At 39.1% G+C, this 25,636-nt stretch overlaps 2 protein-coding genes across 22 annotated transcripts in view; both read left to right on the top strand.

Moving 5' to 3' along the window:
- The window catches only part of SENP7 (SUMO specific peptidase 7), a 50,021-nt gene extending 32,795 nt beyond the window's left edge, over window positions 1-17,226 (top strand). For all 15 annotated transcript variants that reach the window (XM_074596145.1, XM_074596033.1, XM_074596091.1 and 12 more), the window contains 11 exons: window positions 1,086-1,348; window positions 2,415-2,548; window positions 3,757-3,873; window positions 5,380-5,499; window positions 7,701-7,793; window positions 8,584-8,795; window positions 9,220-9,272; window positions 9,588-9,625; window positions 9,854-9,922; window positions 11,474-11,624; window positions 14,728-17,226. In XM_074596145.1, the coding sequence (XP_074452246.1) occupies window positions 1,086-1,348; window positions 2,415-2,548; window positions 3,757-3,873; window positions 5,380-5,499; window positions 7,701-7,793; window positions 8,584-8,795; window positions 9,220-9,272; window positions 9,588-9,625; window positions 9,854-9,922; window positions 11,474-11,624; window positions 14,728-14,865 (1,388 nt within the window). In that variant the 3' untranslated portion in view covers window positions 14,866-17,226. The remainder of the gene's footprint in view (window positions 1-1,085; window positions 1,349-2,414; window positions 2,549-3,756; window positions 3,874-5,379; window positions 5,500-7,700; window positions 7,794-8,583; window positions 8,796-9,219; window positions 9,273-9,587; window positions 9,626-9,853; window positions 9,923-11,473; window positions 11,625-14,727) is intronic.
- A 988-nt stretch (window positions 17,227-18,214) lies between these two features.
- IMPG2 (interphotoreceptor matrix proteoglycan 2) overlaps window positions 18,215-25,636 on the top strand; it is a 62,809-nt gene continuing 55,387 nt past the window's right edge. For 3 of the 7 annotated variants that reach the window (XR_012588493.1, XM_074595964.1, XM_074595955.1), the window contains exons 1-2: window positions 20,198-21,730; window positions 23,380-23,640. Coding sequence is in view for 5 of the 7 variants with exons in the window: in XM_074595964.1 (XP_074452065.1) it covers window positions 21,652-21,730; window positions 23,380-23,640 (340 nt within the window). In the remaining 2 variants the exon portion in view is untranslated. Of the gene's footprint in view, window positions 23,641-24,514; window positions 25,187-25,636 lie in introns of those variants that run through there. The other 4 variants (XM_074595983.1, XM_074595974.1, XM_074596014.1 and 1 more) reach the window with 4 other exon arrangements.

The raw sequence follows: 25,636 nt of genomic DNA, 5'->3' as shown, positions 1-25,636 counted from the left end.
TGTGTGTGTATATATATACACACACATATACACACACATATATATGTACAAGGTGGATCGCTCTGTCAGCTGGGCTCAGATACTCAGTCTGCCCAGTTGCTGGCCCTGGAGGCCAGTCTCCTCAGTTGCTGGCACCTGGACATACAAACCACTGAGGTCACTGCCAGTTGCTGGTACAGACTGTCATGCGCATGCAGGCATGCAGCTGGCCAGGACTCCCCTGGTCCCAATAGCTGAGCCCCCTGTGCTCTCATCCTTCAAGATACACAGGCAGTTGCGGAGCCAGAGCTGTCCCCTGTGGACCTGCTCACCCCTCTGTCTTCCAGGGCACTTCACCTTTTTACCTCGTATGGCTTGATCTTTGCTAGCAATCGCATGCTCCCTTGCACACAGGCACTCACTCCAGTTGCTGCGCTTAGACCCCCATACGCAAACATCGAATAGAGAGTCTCTCACCCAGGAGGGAGTTAGAAAGGAATTTAATAAGAAGACAGGATGGACTGCGCCGATCAATGCACAGGGCATGGCCAGCAAGTGTAATGACCAGCAAAGTATTTAGATGTTAGATGGGACTGGTGTTTTTAATGCCCTTAGCCCTCTATTTTTGCGCACTTGTTCCCCCCCCAAGTCACTCAAACCCCTCCCTTTGCCTGCCTTTGGTTTCTCCCCTAAACATCCCATAAATAGTCCTGTGCAATCCCAAAATGCTCTTCCCTTGCATCCCATCATGTGTGCCCTATACCACAGCAGTAACCCTGTCTCAGTCCAAAAGGTGCTCTGGCCTTGACTCATCTAGATGGGTTTCAGGTCTGGACCCTGGGCTGAGGCTTCCCTTGGACAGCCCTGGGAAGGGCCCAGAGTGGGTGTCCCTTCCTCCTAGTCCTTAATGCAGGTTCCTGTCCCTCTGTGCACCTCTTGTGCAGGTGGGTCTTTGGTGGGCTGATAGCCACTGTGATAAACCTGGCAGGGTATTATTTGGGCTCCCCCTCTTGCCATTGTCTCTCTATGCTCCTTTGTGAGTGTGCAGACAAGTTTTTTATCATGTAACCTAATAATTAATACTACCCATTCTCTCTTTTTTGCAGCCAAATCCAGTGAATTTGTATTTCTTGAGCTGTCCCAACCGCTCACAGAATGGGAAGAAGACAGGCTGACTGAATTGATGACAGATGTGAGCAAGAAGAACAGAGCACCAGATCTCCCTGAGTTTTTGTCTTTGAAGCAAGCATTACCCTTGTTTAAGGACCTTTCTCCTGAAGAGAGCTCTTTTCTGAGTTCCAGTAAAGATCTACTAAAGCAACGTATGCCAAAAGAGAATACCTCAGATGCTCATGAGCCTGCAGTTCAGGTTAGTGACTAGCTGTTGCTTGATTCGTCACCACCTGTTGGCATTCTAGTAAATTTTAGATCAGCCAGTTGCAGAAAATAAATTCTTTCTTAATCCATAACTCAAAAAAAAAAAAATCAGCCATGTTTGTTACTTTTCTCTGACAAAGGTTTGCCTGACAAAGGGCAAGGTTTGCAGTAAACTAGGTTGTGTCCACAGAGGGATAGTGTATAGACCTCATCAGTAAGTGGCAAATACTGAAGCTTTAGGTTCATGGTTGTATGTGCCTAGAACCACAGGGATATCCTGCCCTCGTGGTCTCCAGGGTAACAAATTGAGAGTTAATCAAATAGTGAGTGATGGAGCCACTTTTCAGTTAAGCTGGAAGTGAAGGAATGCAGCAGAGGAGGAGCTCTGTATCTTGATTGTTCCAGACACCTCTAGACATTTTTGTGGGGGCTCCACAGCTTGAAAAGCTAAATGATTCCTAAGGCTGCTGGGGAGATGGGGCTGTGGAAGTTAATGTGTTAGTACATCTGCCTCTGAGGGGTAAATGTCTCAACCCAACCCCACACCATTGTCGCTTCAGTTTGTTCCCATCGGTAAAAATCACAGAGACAACAGATCAATCTGGCTATGAAACTGAGAACTTAAAAATTGAGCCAGCCAGTTCAAATCTGTATGATTTTTAGGCAAATTGTTAAGAACTAGATTTTCAAACCTTCCAAGCATACACAGCTCCTAGTAAGACAGTCTGATGCTTATCTCCATCCTTTCAGGTCCTGTTTCTTCTGCAAAACTAATTTTGTGTCAGTTAGCTGAATAATGCTTAAAAAGTTTTAGAGAGAGGTTATGAACAGATGAAGACCTGTCATAATTTTAAAAGGGGCATAACTTTTTTTATTGTCTGAGCAGTGGCACATTTGCCTAAATAATAATGTTTACATTTCTGCTCTCCAGCAAGATTCTTCTTCAGTGATGTAGTGTACTCCTGTGGGCTTCAGGCTCGGCTTTTGTGTATTCTGTTTTACATATCAAGCTGTTTAATGCCTTTTACTACTATCATTGTTTGGATTTTTCCTGGTAGGAATCAAAACCAAAAGTGGTCAGGCCCAGTTATGCCCTTGCAAACAAGCAGAATAGTGGTTGCTATGCTATCTCTCTGTCCTCGGCACTGAATGAAGAATGGAAAGAAGTAAGAGAAACCGGAGCAGTTAAGAAGTAAGTATATTCCATATAAATGAGAAGGTGAAAATAAAACAAATTGAATAAACGAGTTGCTGGAATAAAAGCCCTGGCTTAGCTACCATTCTGCCAGTTGATTTGGAAGTGTTGTGTGAATGTAGTTATTCCTGTTTCCATCCTGGTAGGTAACAGACAAAATGGATATGTTACAGGGACACAAAATCTCACAGAAATTAGAGAATACCTGAATTGTGACTTCAAGTTCCTATCATGGATGCATCAATGGGAGGGTAGGGACCTCATGGCCTCTGTGAGTGTCTGTCTAAGTCCGTATCACAGCAAAACTATTGCTAACTCAAGCTGAGCTTTTTTTTTTTTAAATCTAAACAATGGGGTTTTTTCACTGTTCTGTCACACTCAGTCTATTTATAACTAGGTTGTCATAAAATTGAGTAGTTAGTACAGGAGCTTGGTTAACAAAAGATGTTAGAAAATGAGAACATACAACTGTGTAATGCAGCAAGACACTCTGAGAGTGCTGACATGCCTCAGTTCTGTCTGCACTAGCCTGTTAGTCCTCATACTTCCAGTACAGCAAACATAAATGAAGTAAATTGCTCTTAAGAACTCTTGCCTTTTGCTGTCACTGTTTTTACTGACTGTATAGCAGTTGGTTTTGTTTCTGCAACAGCAAAAATGCTCGGTTCGTGGTTCCAGTTAAGTAATACGGTTGTTAATCTAGAGCTTTTAAAATGTATTTTAAATACTAGCTTTAGAAGTAACTTGAGCAGTTTCAAACCACTTACAGTGCATATGGTGCATGGCGTGTAAATCCAAATTTCCTGCTTGGAAATGTGGGAGTTGTTATTGGAGTCGTAATGAGTAGAAAATCAGGGTTCATTCATACCATTTGAGAATATATTCCCTAGTATTTCTTCCCATTTTACGTGTTCATTTATCAGTTACTTCTATGAAAAATAGAAAAACAAGATGAAGGTAAAAAATAATCTCCTTTTCAAAAGTTGTCTCAACATTTCATTGTGCAGTAGGGTGCATATTTCTTCATAACGCTTAACTGTTGGAGGAAGAAATAGTAAAGGACTCTTGAGTTAGTCAACAGTTCTGAGAACTACTGCTTTTAAAAGGTTTTCTAGAAAATCTTCTACATGTGGGACGGCAATATTAAGAAGGATGTCATGTAAAAGGCAGCTTGTTGCTGTTATAATGTGATTTGTGTTTTCTAGTTTAATTGTTTATCCACCCCCACCTGCAAAAGGAGGACTGGGAGTCACAAGAGAAGACCTGGCGTGCTTAGAATATGGAGAGTTTCTCAATGATGTCATCATTGATTTCTATCTTAAGTAAGTAACAACAGCCTTAATTGTATTCTTCTTGGACTTGAATGTTACAATAACATGTTACTGGTCACTAAATATGACACAATAATTTTAAAAGTAACAGGATGATGAATTTGTAACTTGGGACTTTTTTAAAGCTTTTGTGTATCTTCAGCAGTTTCATTTGTTTCAGTTCATTCTTGTTGCCTGTCTAAAGGGCTGTGATATAACGCAGACAGAATAGCTGGGGGAAAAAAAGCCTCTTGGTGACCTCACAATGCTGTACAGATTTAAGCAGGCAGGTGAACAAAGTAGAGGGTCTGTACTAGGTACTCTGTTTACTAAGTTTGCATGAAGTGGAGCATCGCCTGCTATTCTGTGCAAGAGTTCAGGAATTCTTCTGATGCACAGCTCCTGCAGAAAGGAACACAGCTAATACTTCTTGAGGAAGTTGAGCTTGGCTCACCTGCTTCATGCCATCCTGCTAAAGTTGCTTGTGAAAGTAAGTTTTCCAGAACCAGTGCTGTGGGCCACGATTCCCTAAAGCTGAGGTTTATTTTCCCTGTGCTGACTCAAGCCTAAGCAGAATTCTGGCTCTTTTGAAGGTTGTCCGCGTGGCTGCGGTAACCATGAGCAACAGGAAGCCAGTTAAAAGCTCTTTTCTAGAGGTGTGGAAAAGGAAATGTGTACCAAAGTGTTTTGATGTGGTTTTACAGCAAAGCTGCTTGTATTTTGCTCTGAACTAGAAATCAGTCGTGCAGCATGGTCCCCTCAATAGCTGTAGCTTTATCTTGCCAGAAAAGGAAGATGAGAATAAAGGAATTTAATGCAATGATTGCAGGAAACCCCTCTGCTTTTTAAACTTTATTAGACTTCCCACATTCTCAGTTTTCATTATGTGGCAACCTGTATCATGTATGACTGTGTTGCCCGAGTCATCATGTGAAGCTGGAGGCACCTTGTGTAGGATGATGGCAATTACAAAAGCTTTGGCCTTCTAGGATGACAGAATAAACACTTGAGCCGATGTTTATAGTAAAATGATCAACAGTAAAATCATACAGAATGAGTACCTGTAGAATATTTGTCTTAACTTTCACACGCATAACCTGTAGGAGTAAAACGGACAATTTATACTACTGAACTGTTCTCTGCTTTTTGTATATGCAGGAGTGTAACACTCCATAGGCTTACATTTGCTTAGGTTTTCAAGCCTGTCTTAATTACAAGGGATAGAAACCTAACTCTGAAAAGAAATTCAGAAGCATTAATAGTGGAGCACAACTCTGAGACAAAAAATAACTGCATTCTTAGTAATTGCTTGGCTGTTACATACACTGATGATGTCCACCCATGTGCATATTGAAAACACAGTAGAGAGAAAAATCTGGCACGATTGGCAACTGTGAAGGCAACTGATAGTAAGCATAACCTGAGTATGACAAGTCATTAAAATAATTGTCTTTTTTTATCAGTAATGGTACTTTCTAGAAAAGGAATTTAATAATTTCCTTCTTTTTTCTTTGGTAGATACCTGTTGTTGGAGAAGGCGCCAAAACATCTTGCTGACCGTGTACACATTTTTAGCAGTTTCTTCTATAAGTGCCTGACCAGGACAGAAAAAAATTCTGAGGGGGATCTCAAAGTTTCGTAAGTTCATTTTCAGTGCTGTTATGACCAGAAATAAGCTATCTATTGATGTCACTTGGAAGTTCTGCAGATCATCACCTAATTAGCACATAAAATAGTAATCAGTGTTCTCCAAAGGATTAGTGGTTAAATGTTGTAACTCAGGACTTAAGCATGCTGGTGTTTCTCGCTAGAATCTGTGTGTGATTCATGCTGAATATTAATGAAAGTGTTATCACCTTCCTCCAACTTTATCTGAATCTTTACTTCAGACAATTATGTATGTATTTTGAACTTTTTATTATAAACCCAGCATTTTGCAAGGTATGCATCACTTTATGAAATTGCACTTCTAAAAATATTTTTAGATTTACTACATACTTCATTTTACATATTGGTAATAAATTACTGTCCAAAATTTTAGTAAGAAAATTTTCTTATACATCAAGTTTACAAATTTGTTTTTTAACACTTAAGCACGCTGGAATTGCAGAGTTTCACAAAAAGTGTCATTAAGAGCTAAATATATATCACTTTGTGTTTCCAACTAAGACTGTATAAACGGTAGGACCATCCCTAGGACACTTTCCATTCCTTCTCAATATTGATGTTTGAGCATGGAGCTTGCCCTGCCCCACTTCATTTACAGTGATACCTGCCAGCAGCTTTCATTCTGTTTTCATCATTCAGCTTATCAAAGCTTTTTTTTCCTCTTTCTCTGAAATGATTTTTCTTCTGTTATTGGTAAAGTCCCCAGGTTTTTCATTCTATTGGCAGATGAGGCCACCTGCACAAAGAGGTGTGCCGTCTTGTTTGTGTTGTAGTCACTGCTGGCTGAAAGCTATGTTAAAGGGAAAAAAAGGCAACTTCTTTAGTATTTTCAAAGATGTCTCAAAAATTCAAGAAGCTGTGCTTGAGGGAATGTCTTCCATCATTCTAATGTCTTCTGACCCTGAATCTTCTGAGGTGGAGACAAAATTATCCACGTTAAGAATGCTGTTGTATCTTGATCTGATTCCTTTTATAAGGCTGGATTGTCCATAACCTTCTTGAGGAACCAGAATGGCACTCTTAATTCACCACATTTCAAGCACTGTATCTGCTCCAGATCAGGAGGTGTCTTTGGAAATTTTAGTTTTGTATTTGGGCTTAGCTTACCTGGTGATTATGGGTAGTTTGGGTTTTGTTTGTTTCTGTGGTTTGGTTTTTTTTCGATAAGTGGATAGTGGAAAGTTGGTCTCCATAGTGTTGTAAATGAAATTAATCTCAACTGATACAGCTACTTAACTTAAGGACCCTTTGCTTCTCTTTCTTTGCACTGCTTAGGCAGTAGATTGGGAAAGCTCCTTTCCCCTTTTAAGTTCCCAGCGCTTCTAGAGTCATGTAGCAGGGGAAGTTTGCAGCAAGTCTCCACTTAATGCTGGCCCATCCAGAGTCCCACAGTAGCTTGTTTTTCCATTCCTCTCTCCTTTTCTCCCGTTATTCCTTCACTGAAGTTACGTTTCTTGATCACAGATGGGGATGGAATTGGAATGCTATTGGAATGCTGTATCTATTAGGGATGTCTCCTGAGTAGAGTGAATTTTGCTTTTAGATCATATTGGAGCAAAGTTCTATGAGCTGTTGGTTTCTATTTCAACTTGTGCAAACTAAGAAAGCTGAAAATCTAAATGTAGGTTTCTTCTCAGATTTTTCTTATTCTCCTAGTATCCTGTCCTCATGCTTTATGTCTCTAGGACTGGAAATTAAATGTGCTCCAGCATTTAAAGCTCAGGATTGGAGGGAATCTATGACTCTATGCAAGGCAGTTAGCTTTTTCCTTCAAAAGATAAGGATGTTTAGACAGGCCTTCAAAAGTGGTATTGTGAAGTTTAATTTATGGATGTTTATATATTGCTATAGGTCTGTTTTACATTGGCTGGTGTTTAGGTGAGATTTTTGCATTTAGCGTAGTAAATAATTACTGGACAAATAACTGTAGGAAGACCTTTCAAATCTATGGATGATTTTGTGTAGAAGAGTTTAAGATAGTTCAGAAATGACTTGTTAGCCACTTGGCCCCAATGGTGTGCTGATATATCTTTTTTTCTCTGTTGGGAAAATTTCAAGAGTAAATGAAAAACCCATTGAGGGATTGGGAAGATGTAGGAGTACTAATCCCTATACTTTGCTTTAACTAAAAAGAACAAATCTGAACAATAGTTGTCATTTGGTTTCTGCAGAGCAGCACAGAGAAGACACAGAAGAGTAAGAACATGGACTCGTCATATAAACATCTTCAGTAAAGATTATATCTTTGTGCCTGTGAACGAGGAGTAAGTATATGTTTTAGACACCTTTTCTGATATTTAAATATTTTAATGTTGTGATAAAAAGATTTATGGCTGTAAGTTTGGATTATCATAAATGAACACATTAGCTTTTGATGAAGTGTGAGGAATGAGTAATTTTGAAGTCTCTTCAAAAGTTAAACTTCTTATTTAGCTGTTTTCAGTAAACTTTGCATCTTTGTTTTTTGCTTTACTGTTGCTTTTATGTATTCTTCAAAATAGTTTGTGTGTCATTATGATGATTCCTGTGCACTTAAAAATATTACTACAAAGAAATCACAGTAATTCATAGTGTTAATTGATCAGGAGTAGTACTTCATGGTTCTGTACCTTTGCCTGGCTGAATAACTGACCTGCACTTCAGTAAAACTGAATAGTCATTGGACTTAATATGCAAAACAGCTGCAGAAAAAGATAAGGCCATATCCTCAGCTCTATTCAAAACTGGAATTACCATCACAGATTATTTTATTACTTTTTTTTTTTTTACAGTGTGATATGGGTGGTGAGACACTGATATATTGCTGTAGTGGATTTGTTGGGTTTTTGTAAAGGAATTGATGCTTATTTTTTGCTGTTATGCCACAGTGCAAAGTGAAAAACGAGTGAGAGGATTAGTAGGAGATGCCATGAAGGAATGTGGCGACAATGGTTATGTGTCCCCCAACAGTTGTCCATGAGCTCTCAATGTTAAAGAACTTTTCATATCCTTTTCAGAACCAAATGTTATACAATTTTGACATTTTTGTCTCCCTCTCTTCGCACTGCTGCACAGGTCCCATTGGTACATGGCAGTTATCTGTTTTCCATGGTTAGAAGAACCTGTGTATGAGGAGTGTCCCCCTCAGGATTCATTATATCACCAGCCTCATCTGTCTCCACTTTGGTCAGAGAGTGAGAACACTAGAACTCGTTCAGTGTTGGCCTTTCCTGGTAACTGCAAGGATGAAGAAGAAATGGATGCTAACAGAAGTTTATTCTCAAAAGGTTGGTAATCTAGAAGAAAATTATGTCAAGCCATATACAGTTCTAGCAGCATCTCAATCCTTGGAGGAGAGATATGATATCTTAAAGTATCTTTGATGTTAAGACTGACGTAATATGTTTTTGTATTACCCTGTGTAGCAAGCACTGCACTGCATTCTTACTGTCTGCAACTCTGGGAAATACTGGAAGGGAAATGTAAAATCAGTAGCTCAGATCCCACCATGAGTGGGAGGTTCTTGGATTTCAGTAAGAATTTTATCAGAAAAGAAGGCCCTCAGTAACTCTGCTATTTGAACATTCAGAAAGGAAGCAAAATTAGTTTATACTGCACTATTGTATTTTGAATAAGAATAATCATGAATCTGAAAATATTTCAGTTTTGAAGTATTTTCTTAAGCCTTTTTAATTTGTCCTTTTGTACTAGGTGGCAATGAAATTGCTGATTCTGCTTCAGTCCTGGATTCAGGTATTTCTAAAGTAAGTGCCTTTTTGTACTGACAGAGGAAAAATATATTACTCTATTTCTGAAGGCTCTGAGACTTGACCAAGTGATTTTGCATCATCTTTTTTTGCAGCAGCTGTCAATGTTTGCATGGCCTGCAGCATGACCTGAAGTCCTCATTTGCCTACCTATATTGCCTATGCTGTGCTGTCATGTGTTGTTAAAAATTATTTATCAATTTCTCCCTTTCTGAAATGGGAGCCTCTTGGCTTTACCCTTAAATCTATGAAGACATTTGAGTTTATAATTGTAGGTTTTTTAAGGTTATTTTTATTTTTCTCTTCTCCCAGATCTCCTTAAGTAATTCCGAAAGGCAGATTTGTAAAAGGTATGTTTCTGTTTCATATTAATATTGTATTGTTAAATTATAGTAGGAAACGTGCGGTCATTCAGTGATTTGTCATAAAGCCACAACTGTAGGAACTTGTCTGTTTTTTCCATGTTTGTTCAGATATGAATGCTCTTGTTAAGCTGTATTCAAACAAAATGTTTGCTTCAGTAGTATTCGTAATGAAAGACTACAGTGATGTTTTTTGGTTTTCTTTGTTGTGTACAGGCCTTGTATACTCATCTTAGATTCTTTGAAAGCTGGTTCTGTGCAGAAAACAGTTCAGGTTTTGAGAGAGTAAGTAACTACAGTTTCTATTTATTATAAAGACATGCTGCCTGGCATATTTCTATGTTCAAAATACTTTTCTCTATAAAGGTGTACATTTCTAACGCTAAAGGCAAATCAATAAAGAGCCATGACAAAGAAAATTGTAATAGCAATATGGAGGCTTGGGTGAAAAGCTTGTCTTTGTTCTGCAGCCGAGATATGGAGAAATTGTAAAGTGGGCAGTCTTTTTGAAATTTTTTAAAAAATTAAATAATTAAAAGTAGAGGGGGTGTCTGGGTTTTTTGTGTGTTTTTTTTTATCCCATCCAGTTTAGTAATGGTCAGTGTTTTTAAGGGTAGAAAACCAGATTCTTTAAAATGAATACTTTGAAATTTAAATTATTTTTTTTTCCAAAGGGCTGTTCTTCATTTTTTTTGATGGTGCTTACAGAATTACAATGTTAAATTCACTCCTATGTGCAAAGAGTAGAAACTACACTGAAGCTTTCTAAAAGCTTCATGTGTCAGTATAGTTGTATCAGAATAGTATTATTTGTTTTGAAAAGTGAGAGTAAAAATACATTCAGTATTTTATGTAGTAAATGTGTAAGTATTGGAAGAATGTCTTCAAACTTTCACTACTTATACATGCTCATAATGACTTTAACATCTATTAACTTTTTTAAAAGTTGCTAATATTAAATATTTGAAGCCAAATAGAATTGTTCTTTTTGTTCTCTGTTGTGTTTGCTTCACTGAAAGGAACAACAATCTGTAAACCAAATAGTACATCCTTCTTGTAAAAGTAAATTCTTCAAAATACTATGTGAGGGTTAGATGAGACTCAGAAATTTTTATTAAACCTTTATTCTACATAGAGAGGCATCCCCACTATATGTGTCTTGGAAAAGTGAAATAGCAATTTCTTTTTTATTTTTTCTTTAAATCTCTGTGGGATGCGTGAACTTAGTGCTCTATTCTTTGAGCACAAGAAAAATAGAAAAGCCTGATAACAAATAAGTCATAATCATTAAAGAAGTGATCCTTTAAGGTTTTTAACAAGTCTTTATGTACCTTGTACACTCATAGGTTGCAAGAGTCATATTGGTGCAATTGTAAATGAAGTTGTTTGTAAGGTGGATTCTAAGGGGTTTTTTTAATAGTTTGCTTAGGTTAGAAAACCACCACTGGCCATTGAGGATTAACCCAGGAAAAAATCTGTGTGATAGCTAGGAAAGATTACTTGAGTTCTTCCTTTAGTTAAGGCTTAAAAATGTCCTGGTGTCCTAATAGTTTGAAGAAACTCAGCTCAATTAACTGTTGTTTTTTGAATAACGTCATGCATCTTTCTGTTTTGTATAGTGCATATTATGTGGTAGAGATGCCTCTGAGTGTGATAGAATATTGGGTAGTGGAAACTGTGTTGTTCCTTGTATGAATTTCTTTGACAGATTCAGTGAAAGAAATTGGTTAAAGCTATTTTAGCTTTTTGGCCAGCTCCAGAACAATATTGAGTAGTATTCCAAAATGCATTGTGCATTATTTCTCAAGTATTTAATCTGTTTGCTTTCTTCTGTAGGTACCTTGAAGCAGAATGGGAAGCTAAACGAAAAACTTATCGAGAATTTAATAAATCAACAATGATTGACCTGTGTCCCAGAGTGCCTAAACAAGATAACAGCAGTGATTGTGGGGTCTATTTGCTGCAATACGTGGAAAGCTTCTTTCAGGTACAAATGTAAACTAACCTCCCCTTTCCCTAAAATCACTTTAAACTCAAAAAAAAAAACTATTTCTGAGGGAAATAGCCAGACACAAAAGCTTGTGATGCTCAGCCTCAAAAAGGGGTAAAGCCATTTGAGGAAGAGATGAAACCCATTCTTCAGGTAGTGGCAGGGCTCTTTGTATCTGGAGCACAGACAGTTTCTCATCTGTGTTTGTTGGCAAACATTTCTGACCTTGTAGTTTAATGTTGTTTTTACACTGACACATTCAGTATCCGTAAATACTTGGATGTGTTTGGAGTCTACTTAGTTTACACATTGCTGGCCAACAGATGCTACAAAAGCATCTGTTTTGTGCATCTCTTCTTGTAGCCTCTAAAACTTTGATCAGCTTGGGCATTGGCCTTTGAGTGGCTCTGCAGGCTCCAGCTTCTGCAGAGAGAGGAAGGGGGGAATCCTTAAAAGCCAATGCACAGAGCTGAGGGAGCCTCTCTTTCCTGTTCAGCACATACCTTTAAATATCTGCAGATGCTGGGCTTCAGGCACTCTCTTTTAGGGTGTCCCCAACTCTTCCTCCCAGTGATCAGTGCACTGCCCTTTTGCTCTGGCCTTTGAATGGCTCCACTTGTTTGATGCTTATACATGTGCTCCATGTTCTTTCTGAGAGTCCTGTGCATGGAAGGTCTTGTGTAGGGCCTTGGCCAGTGGACAGATTTATCTTCTGTGGTAGAACAGATCATTATTCCAAAGTGCATGTACACTAATGCACACAGTGTGGGGAATAAATGTGAGGAATTAGAGATCTGTGTGCAGTTGCAGGACTATGGTCTTCTTCAGATCACAGGGATGTGGTCAAAATGTGCTCAGATGACTGGAGTGCTGTGATGGATGGATACAAGCTCTTTAGGAAGGACAGGCTGAGAAGATGAGGAGGTAGAGTTGTCCTTTATGTAAGAGAGCAGCTGGAATGCATGGAGCTCTGCCTAGGGTTGAATGAGGAGCTAACTGAGAGCTTACGGGTAGTGATTAAAGAGCAGACTAATATGGGTGACGTAGGAGTAGGCATGTGCTGTAGGCCACCTGACCAGGAAGAACAAGAGGACAAGGCTTTCTATGGACAGCTAGAAGCAGCCTCACGTTCACAGGCCCTGGTCCCTGTGGGGAACTTTAATGACCCTGACGTATGCTGGAGGGACAACACAGAAGGACATAAGCAATCCAGGAGTTTCCTGGAGAGCATCAATGACAGCTTTCTGACCCAAGTGATAGAGGAGCCGGTGAGGAGAGGTGCTGTGCTGGACCGCATACTCATAAGCAAGGCTGCAGTGACCATAAGATGGTGGAGTTCAGGATCACGAGAGGAGGAAGCAGGGCAAAAAGCAAGATCACAAGCCTGGACTTTGGCTTCTTCAGGGATCTGCTTGGAAGAGTTCATCCAAACAAGCAGGAAGTCAAGCAAAGATGCCAGGAGGGCGGCATGGATGGAAGAGCAGCTCCTGGCAAAACTGAAACATAAAAAGGAAGCATTCAGAAAGCAGAAGCAGGGACAGTTAACCTGGGAGGAATACAGAGATGTTGTCCAGGCGTGCAGGGACATAATTTGGAAAGCTAAAACCGGCTGGAGGTTAATCTGGTGAGGAATGTCAAAGGCAACAAGGGCTTCTATAATTACACCCAATGACAGGACAAGAGACCATGGATACAAACTGAAACAAAGTAGGTTCCTCTGAACATAAGGAAATGTTGGTTTTGTGGTTTTTTGTGTTTTTTTTTTTTTTACTGTGCGGGTGACCAAGTGCTGGTACGGTTTGCCCAGAGAGATTGTGGAGTGTCCCTCCTTGGAGATATTAAAAAGCTGTCTGGACATGGTCCTGGCAACCAGCTCCAGGATGTCCAGCTTGAGCAGTGCGGTTAGACCAGATGACCTCCAGAAATTCCTTCAATCCTCAACCATTCCCCTCCAACGAGGGGAAACGGGTTCAAGTTACGTCAGGGGAGGTTTAGATTAGATATTAGGAAACATTTTTTCACTGAAAGGGTTATTAAACATTGGAATAGGCTGCCCAGGGAGGTGGTGGATTCACCATCTCTGGAGGTGTTTAAAAAAAGGGTAGATGGGGCACTTAGGGACATGGTTTAGAAGTGGCTCTTGTCAGGGTAGGCTAAAGGTTGGACTCGATGATCTTAAAGGTCCCTTCCAACCTCAACAATTCTATGATTCTATGATTCTGTGATAGATGAGTTGAGCTCTTGTGCAGGTGGGAAATAAAACTTTACCAATGCTTTTGAACTGCCCATTCTCTAACAGTGGGGTCATGTTCTACTTGCAGAAGCAAGGCCAGGACAGGGTGGTTGTAATTTGTCCTAAACATACCCCAGGGCTCATAGACTGCTAATCATAGTGTGTTTTTCACTTTGCTTTTTCAATTTATCATGCACTACTTCATGCAAAGGAAAGAGAAGGTAAAATACAGGCATGGCAAAAGAATGAAGAGGGAAAGAGGAGAAGAATTTACTTTGGCAAATCAGATGTGGTGTTGTGGTCTTACTGCTAAAGTTGCCAGCATCTCTCAACCATTTCAGTTTGCTCTCCTCTTGTTTTGAATTCTCCCCCTCTTCGTGTCCTGCTAAAACTGTTAACAGCGTTCTTGATTCTTTGTTGTCTTCTATCAGACAGACCAGCTCATGACAGAAAAACACATGCCTGAGGCAGCAAAACCTCATTATGCTTAACTGGTGTATGCTTTATCCTTCCCTATATTGTGGTTGTCCATGTGTGTTTTGGGGCTGAAGTGCATCTGTCCCTTCTTAGATAACAAGGGTATGTCTGATTGTATCATAGTACATGGATTCTGCCTTGAATATGTGCTTATACAGCTGTATCTTTAAGAGAAGTGGTGGTAACCTGTTTGGTGTTTACCATGAGTACCTTGTGGTAAGGGTATGTACATATGCGATTACCATGGAGGAACTGGAATTTGACTTGTCACTGTCTCATGGAAACTTGTTTGTGCCTCCTTGGTCTCAGCAGTAATAAAATGGTTTGAAATTTTTTTTGAAGGTTGCTTTAGGAAATTCATGCTGTAAATACTCCTTTTTCTGTTACCAGAATCCCATTGTTAACTTTGAACAGCCACTGCACCTGGACAAGTGGTTCCCTCGTCAGCTGATCAGAAGCAAAAGAGAAGAAATTCGAGACCTGATCTTGCAACTGCACTTTCAACAGCATAGTGGCAGCAGCAGCTAATGAATCTAATAAGCCTGGCAAAGAACATTGCTGTATAAAGTAACTGGAACTCTGCTTAGCAGGATTTGAGCTCTTTCTGCCTTGCAAGGAAGACCAAAAAAAAAAAAAAAGAAAACCAAACAAACAAAAACAAAAAAAACCCAGAAGAAGTATTTTGTTTGTTCAGTCTTTATTTATTTAAAGATTTTTTGTTTCATTTGGGTTGTGTGGTCATAGAATGCAGTTGTGAGGGGAAAGGAGAAGGTTGTAGATAAAAGTGTAAATATATAAGTTAAGGCTAATACAGATGGCTTGCTAATTGATTCTTTACTTGGAATATGGAAGCTGCACCCCTGTGTGCTGCAAGGGTGCAAAAATATTTTAATCTTCTGGAGCCTGTTCTTTACAAATCAATATAAACATGGATGATTATGTAGGGGTCAGGCCCGAAGACAGGATTTTGACCCTATGCTGTGTCTCTTTCAATTTTGCAGCTCATACAGATAGAATAAATACTATGTATTGTTTTAATTTAAGGATCTAATATTGACTCTCTTTAGAGATGTATTTTTTGTTTTGTTTCTGATTATATACAGAAGAGGTCTGCATGTGTCAGAAAATTCTGCCAAGATTTGTGGCTGCTGAGTTTTGATAATTTTTTTTCATTTTTTTCACTCCCTAGCATTTTCATCATAAAAATTTATTTCCATGAGTGGAACGACATTTGCTTTAGAGTGACCATTGAAATCTTTTAAAGTCAACACTGGATTTGTTTTTCAAGTATTTTTTATTATTTTTTTTCTTATCAGATTTAAGAAATCTTGCTCTCAAAGTGCATGCCAATGCAATACATGTAGGCAATAGATTTTTAATCCTGTTTGCCTTATTTTTGGGAGTTATACCTGTGAATCTAATGGGATCACTTGCATTAGAAAGGCAAGCAGGTTGTGGCTCAACAGCTTCTGAAGTTTGAGGTGTTTTGCTAAAATAATACCATTTTCATTCAAAAAGGTCATTATGTTATATAAAATCACAGAATCTTAGTGGTTGGAAGGGACCTCTGAGATCATCGAGTCCAACCACATAAAAAAAAAAAACCCACAAAAAAAAAAAGCACCCACCTACTAAACTCCACACCCACAACCCCACAGGCAACACCCCACCACAAACCAATAATCTTGGGCACTAGAGCATGCCCTGAAGAGCCATGTCTACATGTTTCTTAAATACCTCCAGGGAAATATATCTCTAAGATATGTAATTTGGATATAAAACAAACAAGACTTATACTTTGCTCAGGAGAATTGAGTAAAGATGCACGAATATTTGAGTGTTTGAACTTGGACTTGATTTGATAAACTAGCACAAGTTTATTGTTGTTTTAATACATATTTATGTAGGTTTTTTTAAACAGTGATCGCATAAAACTTCAATAACACTTTGACATGTGCACACTTTCTTATGTAGTTACCGCATGATAGAAGGTGATTGTTTTAAGAGGATGCTTTCTCCTGTTCTTCACTGTAAGTAGACTTAAGCGTGATCACACCCCTGAGAAGGACCATCTGTCAGATAACCACCAAAACCACCTGTGTCATAAACCTATCTACAGACCCAGAGCTCAAAGCTGGAAGTAGGCTAGAGAGTTAAAATAAAAATTGAGGGCAACCCAAAGATGTGAACATTTTTATGGCATTGCAGGATTCTCAGGGCCCCTTCCCTCAAGACAACTCTGAAACCTGGCATTTGGAAAATCCAGTTACTACTTCAGGTTCTGTACAGTCATCCAAAAAAATCCCCCACGATTGTTTCTCAAACCAGGAAGCATTCTTTCTGGAGAAGAGAGGCAATTTTAAAACAAAATTATTTGGTGAGTGCAATTACCTTCTGTATAGCTGTGAGCAGCCTAGTGCAATTACTGTGTGGTTTTTGTCTTTGTTTCTATTTTAATTCTGTAGTTTGCCACTAACCCCCCACCAACATTTGCACCCCTCATCCCAGAGGTTTTGTGGCTTTCATCACCTAAGTCACATCATCAGCATTACTTACAGCGATAATCTGTGTATTTATTGTAAGGCAGACGAAAGATGAAATGCAGAAACACGTGCCCTTTCTCTGCACCTTTTTCATTGATGCACATTTTCAATGTTCCCTTATGACAAATAGTTTGGGCTTTTTCTTATGGTAAAGTTAGTTTTTATCTTAAAGTAATTTTTCTTTTTTAAATTGACTGGTTTATAGATACTTAAAAGCAGAAGTCATGTATAAAATTTTCTAAATCGGTTTTATAACATTAAAGGATTGCCTTTGTAGATTTGTTAGATATGTGCTATGAGAATGCCAATACTTTTGATATTAAACTTATCTCCGGAAGTTGCTGAATGTGATTGTTACCATTCTTTTCCCAGCTGCCACAAGTAGCCAGTGAGCTAACTGTAAGATAGGCCGTCTTCCATCTTACTGCTTTTAAGGTATATACATGGTATGTCTCTCTTAACCCAAATGTGTATCAAAGTGATGATTTGTTCTCCAGTCCTTAGAAAGGCATGCAGCTAGTTCACAGCATCTTGTGGCAAGCGAGGCTGCTTTTTGACTCAAGAGCCTTACAGTCATTTTCGGTAGTCAGGCTAACAGCCCTGACAGCCTGACTGACTAGCCTGGGAAATACCTGGGTCCACCAGCCGCAACACACCCCATTCCAGCCATTTGCATTTAACAGGTATGTGGTGAATGCTAGGAAGTGTCCGTGGAAAAAGTTACACTCCAGGTACCTTTGTGCTTCCTTTTTAGTTGCTAGAACTCCCCAAAGATAAGTTTGAGTGCGTATAAGGCACCAGACTGACTTCAGGGACCTTTTTGTATGTCTCGTGCATCTCCATTTCCTGTATGAACTCTTGCTTAACTGAAACGGAGTGGTGTGATACTTTGGTTTCAAGGCAATAAATTGTACTCAAAGCATTAAATGTAGCTATCAGTTTCTTTAACAGAAACTGCTACATTCTGGCTATGTGGGACCAGAAACTGGCTTCCACGATGAAATATGAGTTATGGAGATCCATTTAAAGTAATGTTGGCAAGTATGACACAAGACACGAGGTGGAAGAGAATTAATTTGTAGGAATTAAATCCTCCAGGAAAAACTTAAAAAAAAGCCCCTAGTTATCATCAAGAACTGGAGAAGTGAATCATGAAACTGAAGTGTACTTTTTAAAAATTATCTGTGGACTGCTGTGTTTTTCCTCTGGAATTGCAGGCAAAGATTCATTGCAGTTCATCTGTTCTTTCTGGGACGTCGCTCCTAGAATTTAACCCTGAAATGAGTTTACTGTACTCTTTAAGTACTACACCTTACAAAATATTAAAGACTTAAAAGCCACAGTAGTAACACTTTTATCTTGGTTATAACAGGGAAGCAGAATATTGTTTCTGGCAACGCTCCCACCAAAAAAGACTCTGGTTTCTAGATGGAAAAGCAGGAGTTGTAAAATGAGACTTGAAAGGTTTCAGGATTAAAAATGTTTCCATTAGTGGTTGCATAAAACCAAGACCAAGGGCAATAATTCTGTCCAACCAAACTGAAGTTGGAAACACTGTTGATGAAGTTGATGAAGCACAGGCACCGGGATCATCTTTGACTATTGAACAAGGTAAGAGATACTTATCTGATCAACAGTTCAGAAAAGGAGGAATGCTGAGAATAGCCTTACGTTACAAGGACAGAGTAGATAATGAAGTGTTAGATTATTTAGGTTGACCTCACTTCCTGATTTTTCTGCTCCAAATACTTTACAGTACTACATGATGACAGGGGTGGCAGTACGACAGGCTATGGTGGGTTGAATTTGCTCAGCCGGAACGCTGAACAGCCTCAGATCTTGCTTATTCTTGGGAGCCGGTTCACCAGCGAACTCTCCAAAAGCGCAAGCAAAAAGTGATTAACGGTGAAATGCATGGCAACGGCAACCACAGAAACTGAACAAGTGAAAATAATTCATTTAAGCTAATTTTCTCTGCTAAACTGATTGGGAATTTTGTTGGAGAGTCCTGTCAAATGCCATAAAGTCAGTTGCTGGAGGCCAGTCCCAGGAGACAATTTATAATATTGGTATTAAGCCCTGTGAGCTTGGAGATAGGGAGTATCTGCCATCATATGGCTCTTCATTAGAGGCATTTTCATTAAGGTGTACCTTTATTTGGCATTATTAGAGATGAGCGGATTTAGCTTTTGGAATAAATTGCATTTGAAAACAATTAGAAAAGTATGTGCTGTAGCAGAATTTCAGTGACTTACTTAGTAGAGAACTGTAATTCAGCTTAATCATATCTGCTATATGAAAGCACATGTCCTTTCTTTTCAGAAACGCAAATTGTCAGAATTTTTTCTTTTTATTTTTGGAGGTACTGATGTGACCGTGGCATGTTAAGTCACTAGGATTATAATTCCCCCTTTTCCCCTAGCAAGAATATGCTTTTCCTAAGTACTTCTGAACAGATACAATCTGGCTGCTGGAAATGAAGAACTGTGCATCTTCTGATGCAAAGTATTACTGTAAAGGCTTCAGTTAAATCAAGGGAGGAGTTAGTTTTCCAAAACAACCTTGCAAAATTATTGCAAGAGTTGAGAAACTGCTAAAGATGATTGTGCTTTTAGTTAACGCATTTTGCTATTATAAGTTTAGGAGATTTACAGGTGTTGTAAATCTAAATGTCAGTGCTAAAATCGGTGTTGAATTTAAAATTGATTGCTTGAACTAATATTAATAAAATTTAATTTAAATGTTTAAAATATTTTATCACATGAAGCTGACATAGCCATTCCATGGAAAAAAAATTTTGACAGCTATAAAGCAGGTAGTTTTTATACTATTCACATGCTGAGTGCCTTTGAGTACTTTGCTGACAAAAAAACTAGCAATGCTGTAAATCTGAAGACTCTCCTGGAAAACTTTTAATTTGGTTTCATACTCTTACTGAAGCAAATGTATTCTGAGAATTTTCTCTAAAAGAATTAGTTGTCATGCATTCTGGAGGTAAATTAGCCTTTGCCTTTTTAAGCGTGTATAGTATTTCTAATTTTGATTCATTTGTATTTTTGCAGGGTAACGCAAAGGATTTAAAAAAAACAAAGAAAAGGCTGGTCTGTGTTGCTGAATCCAGGACAGTAATAAAGGCACCCAAGCTGGCCTCAAAAATTGCTCTGTTTACCTAGAGATGCTGAACAGGACTTCGAAACAGTTTATGAGCGCCAGTGCAATGTTCTTCCTGCGCCTCCTATCATCAGGACCGTTCAATTTATGGCTCTGGTGGGGTATGCGGCACTTGGTGCTGCTGCTGGTATTGTAGTTAGCTTGACAGAGCCAGCCTAGGTGAACAGCACTGGTTTGATAGATCCAAAACGTCTGATTCTAAAAAAACTGTTTGGGGGTGTTAGAGCAGCTCAGTGCATTAACTTTAGTAGTTTTGTGGAAAAAGTCAAGGAAAATATGTTGTTGTTTTGAAAAGTATCTACTAGAGTCTGTTAGATGTCAGAAGACGGAGCATAAAAACAAAGGTGGTTTTATTTGATTCCTGCGAGTGTCCTGTGTGTAATATCAGGAATTACCAGTGTCATCTGAATTGTTGGAGATCAGCGGAGCAGTTAGAAGAGAGGAGTCAGCACTGTATACCTAAGGAGCAGTGCGTAAACGCTCTCCAGGCTGTTGTCTGGGAAGCCTTGGGAATCCAGCTTTGAAATATTTGTGCAAAACCGCCTGCAAAAATAGTCACTTCAGACAAACCCGCAGTTTTCTCAGACTGATCCAAATGCAGTAACCAGCAAGTCCTGAGTTGACGCCACCCAGGAGACAGCCCTGATGGGGGTTTTTCCTAGTGGTCCGAATGCAGTCTGACATTTCAGGGCTGCTTCCGTACGTGTTTCCACAATGAGCTGACCCTGGACAGGAGGGGAGAGGAGATTGCTGCTGCTTTCCTGCACTCTGTCCTTTCTGCGGCTCTTCTTAGCTGATCATCTCTTCAGGTATCTGTACTAATTTGTTCCTACTGCTTATGTTGGATAATACCTGAACAGAGATGAAAGAATCCCAGCTCACCCTGGTGTTGTCTTTAAGAGAAACCCCTCTTCTGGGATGCGAGGGACAGTGGTATAACAGCGTAAGATTTTCTTTAGCAGAGGCTCGGGCAGCAGAGCTGAATTAGCTCTGTCACCAGAAGAAACAATCCTACAGAAAGATTGCTTCGGTGTTAGCTACATACGCATCGCTGTTTAAGCAAGTCAGTGCATTTTTAGACATACAAATTTGTAAAAGGAGCAGACAAAACACACTGAAACCTTCCACTGGAGACTAATGTGTCCCCTTTGAAGTTTTGTTGTCAGCATGATTTCAAAAAAGGGCAAAAACTGAAGGGCCAATGAAAAAACGTGGTTAATTAAATGTGAAAGGTGCTGTCCTTGTTTGGAGTGTCTGTTAATGGTATGACAAGCTCTGGTAAAGAGCTTAGCTGGCCAGATTAAAAAATTGTCTCAGTCCATCTGCTAGCTCCAAGGAGTTTACTTCCATCACCTTTTCTTGCTTCTTCGCTGAAGTGGAGTACTGTCTTTGAAAAGAACATTCACAGGATGTCTTGGTTGACTTTTTTTACCTAATGTTTTTTCCAAAGATAATTATATGTGACGTCAAGGCATTTTCAAGAAGGGCAATGCACTTGGTTAGTTCAAGGATACGTTAAAGACAACAGCATTTCTGCTAAAAGGGATTTTCTTTTTTTTTTTCCTTGCATTTTTTAAATCTATTTTTTACACAAAAAAGTATGTCTGGCTTCATTTGGAAAATGTTTCTTTGCCTTCCGGTTTTGGGAGTGATTAAAGGCGATCTTCAAATAGTTGCAGGTAATACAGAAAACTTATTCATATTCTTGCTTTCAAAGTTTACCTATGGCAGTGTGTAGAAATAAAAATACCTCTCTCTTTTAATTACAACAAAGGGGGCTAATCTGTGCCATGATATCAGTGTAAATATGGAATACTTAATTTCCAGGAGGTATTACTGTACCTTTGTGTTGTTTCGAGTGTAGAATGTAGCTACAGGAGGCAAGTTTTCCCGACTTTGAGGGACGTTAATTACTGATAAATGTTTCACTTGGTGCTTTTTCATTAATAATTTTGTATTAAATATTAAAAAGTGAGGTTCTGTCCTCTGCTTATGCACGCTGAAGATGTGTCAGTTTGGGTAAAGATTGGGTTTTTGCCTTAGTGACCTTTTCTGATGTTACCTTCTCCCTGTGATGTACCACCCTGGTGGTGGTCTTCTGCAGTAGACCTGACTATTAGTATTTCATCAAAATAACCATGTTTTTCATCTTTCAGTCATCGAAGTCAAAGGTGCTATTGACTTTGAGGTTGCAGAATAAGCTCATAATCTGTGGGATGAAAAATGCCATACGCTTATTACTGTTCTTTCTCTAGTAAATGATTCGTTGTGACTCTTCTTCAGTCATGTTTTCTCAGGGAAAAGTTGAAAGAAGAAGGTTGAATTAACTCATTTCAGATCAGCTGACTGTGGAGGATAGAGAATTAGACTGTCAGACTAAAATCAAATAGACACATTCTCCCTTCAGCTCTAAAGTTTCCTCTAGAGTGATGCGGAACAACTGAAATAAGAGGGGAATTTAAAAAAAAAAAAAGAAAAGGAAAAAAAAAGAAAAAAAAAAAAGGCTAAAGCTGATGAGCCCTTTTTTTCTGTTTTCTTTTTTTCCCCTGCTCCAGTTGTGTAGGTTCTCATGGTGGTGAAAGGTCTACTTGCTAGCTGTCAGTTCAAGCAGCTTTCTTGATGCAAGGGATATAAATGTTTCTTGTGGAAAGAAAATATGGAATAAAGGGACTTGTTAGTTAATTACTTATTTAATTCCTGGCCCTGAAAGTTTTTAAGTACATGTTTATTCACAAATAAATTTCACTGTGGAGAGGTTGGTGCTGGTCTCTTCTCACAGGTAATTAGCGATAGAACAAGAGGGAATGGGTTCAAGCTGCAACAGGGTAGGTTTAGGCTGGACATTAGGGAAAAATTCTTCACAGAAAGAGTGGTCAGACACTGGAATAGGCTGCCCAGGGAGGTGGTGGAGTCACCATCCCTGAATGTGTTTGAGTCGTTTAGATGTGGTGTTAGGGGATATGGTGTAGGGGAGAACTTTGTAGAGTGGGGTTGATGATTGGACTCGATGATCCCAAGGGTCATTTCCAACCTAAATGATTCTATGATTCTATGAAATATAGTCCCATTGATTTAAGCCAAATCACAGAAGGGAAGTTAAAGACAAAACATTAGTGTTCAAAAGGTTAGGGCTTTAAGTTATGTTAACATTTGATGGGATGTTGTGAAGACATTAAGGTTATTTATAGTAGTACAGTCGTACAGACAGGTTTTCTTAACAGAAAAAAGCACAGTTACGTCCTTCAGAGACCAGAGTAATGGCATTAAGATACATGTGATTGCATCACTATCTCATCTAAGACATTTATGTGTGATTTTAATTTTACAGCAGAAGGTTATTCAGCTACAGGAGGAGGAGAGGCTAAAGGTGGTTCACCAGCCCCTCAGCTCAGTGGCTGGAAGTTGGCAAACCTTTCTCTGCCTCCTGAGTTGAAAAAGCTCACTGGCATTGTGGATGCTGAACAGGTCAACAAGCATGTGCTGTTACGAAGGAAGCGGTCCATTCTGTTTCCCAGTGGAGTTAAGATCTGCCCTGATGAATCTGTTGAGCAGGCTATTGCCAACCATCTGAAATATTTCAGACTCAGAGGTAAGTGATTGTGCGTCTCATGGGTAATTGATAAAGAATGTTCATTTACAAAAAAAAAAAATAGATGAAGCTTTTAGACATGATAAATACCAGGCCGTAGGAAATACATTGTTACCCAAGAAACTTAGTTTTCTGTGATGATCTTCCTTTTGAGAGCTGTTATGAGCTAAAAAACCATCTTCTGGTTACACTTATACATTATAAAAGCTCTCAGTCCCTGAAACCACAGTTAGTGTTTAATAATTACTCACCCTTTCTCATAGAACAATTTGAATGCTGAGAAAAATAGGTGTTATGTACAGGTTAGCTAAATGGCAGAGCTTGTTGTATTTATTTAGTGTTCTTTGAGTGTTAGTAGAATTCCATGAGGGATCTTTTGGAAAAGAGTCAAGTCTGAGGCATGACTGTCTCAGCCACGTGACTTTTTGACTGTGGCTGGTTGTGCAAAGCGTGGTGTATTCTCTTGTCAGGAAAGCCAATCTCTCTGTTTCAGGCTGTAGTATAATAGAGATGAAGTCTTTCTTTTAAGATGTAGCAGTTGGTGTGACAGAACTTTCTCTGAAAAGCTGAAATATTCCCAGTAACAGCTTCTTTCATGTGATGAAATGTTACAGCAATATGATGTATTTTAAACCCTTCCGTATGACAACACTGGAATGGGACATCAAGGTCATGCAGCACTTTCTGGTACTTCTGTGTGTCTGTTTTATAGCATTCAAACAATTCATAGTGTCTTAACATGTTTGTGTGTAACTGATGGAATGGGAAGGAGCTGCTGTTGCTTAAAGGGGAAGGAAAGGTGTTTGGAGTCATGTGTTTAATTAGACTTTTTTGATTGCCTACAGGTGAAAGTCCCACTGGTAATTCAATTTATTCACTTAGAGCAGTGATAAAGAATTAAGACTGAGAGCTGCTGCGTGTCTGCGTAAAAGTAAACATAAAGAATGTATTTGGAGAACAAAGTGGAATTATATGGGATCAGAGCCTCATTCAAATATGAATTGTGCCCAGCTTGCAAGGGGTGTTGACATAGATGATCACACAGAGTTTGATGGGCTTTGCACCCAGTCACACTCAGTAACACTCAACTGTTCTTTGTTTTGCTCAAAAGGAATCCATGCTATGTGCTTTAACTGCAGTTACCCCATAATTATCTGTGATAGGGGTATGTAAGGGCAAGTAAGCAGAAGTGTGAGCAATAACAAAGAAGAAAAATCCGTAAATTAGGTTGTAAATGCTTATCTAGAACATGATGGTCCTAGGTTGAATCAAAAATCCACCTAGTCCATCTGCTTTCCTACTGGACTTCCGGCTTCCACAACCCACAAGGATTTCTTGAGCAGAGATGTTATGATCACCCCTAGCACTTTTAGCTTACAACTTCTGAAAAAGATCTCTGCAAGAAGCAGAGGTGACTAATTAGCAGCAAGTCAAGCAAGGTCTGATTCAAGCAATTTGTCATCTTCCTTCTGTTAGCGGCAATGTGCTTGTGCTGCACCACAAGTATTTGGTGATGTTAATCACATCCTGAGTAAATGCACCTGAGGTAAGTGAGAGTTGATGATGCTGTTACTTTCATTCACAGTAAAGCTGCTCCTTGAGTGTTATTGAGTTATATACTGGCTTTTTCTTGAAACTGTGTATTCGCTAGCTAGCTGAGTCGGTGCAGTGATAAAATAGTGAGATGGACTTTGCACTGACAACAAAATAGTCCTAGAAAAGAGGGTGGTCATCACAGTTTAGCGTTCAGAGACCAGCTGCTCTCAGTGATTAGGAAAATAACTGACCCCACAAGGGAAGAAATATGAAGGTACACAGAATCAGTTGATTTTTCAGTCTCAGTCTGCATTTTTAGAATCTTCTTTGTGTTCTCTATCTGTTGAAGTAAGGAATAATTCTAATATCCCATACTTTCTCTGGAAAGGATGGTTTCAGTGCAGTCTATTATTTCCTTAGTTTTACTTTACTATTAGCAAAAAACTTTGCCGCTACCATG

This window comes from Larus michahellis, chromosome 1, assembly GCF_964199755.1.
Source record: "Larus michahellis chromosome 1, bLarMic1.1, whole genome shotgun sequence".
Taxonomy (NCBI): Eukaryota; Metazoa; Chordata; class Aves; order Charadriiformes; family Laridae; genus Larus; species Larus michahellis.
This window is presented reverse-complemented; position numbering and strand designations above follow the sequence as displayed.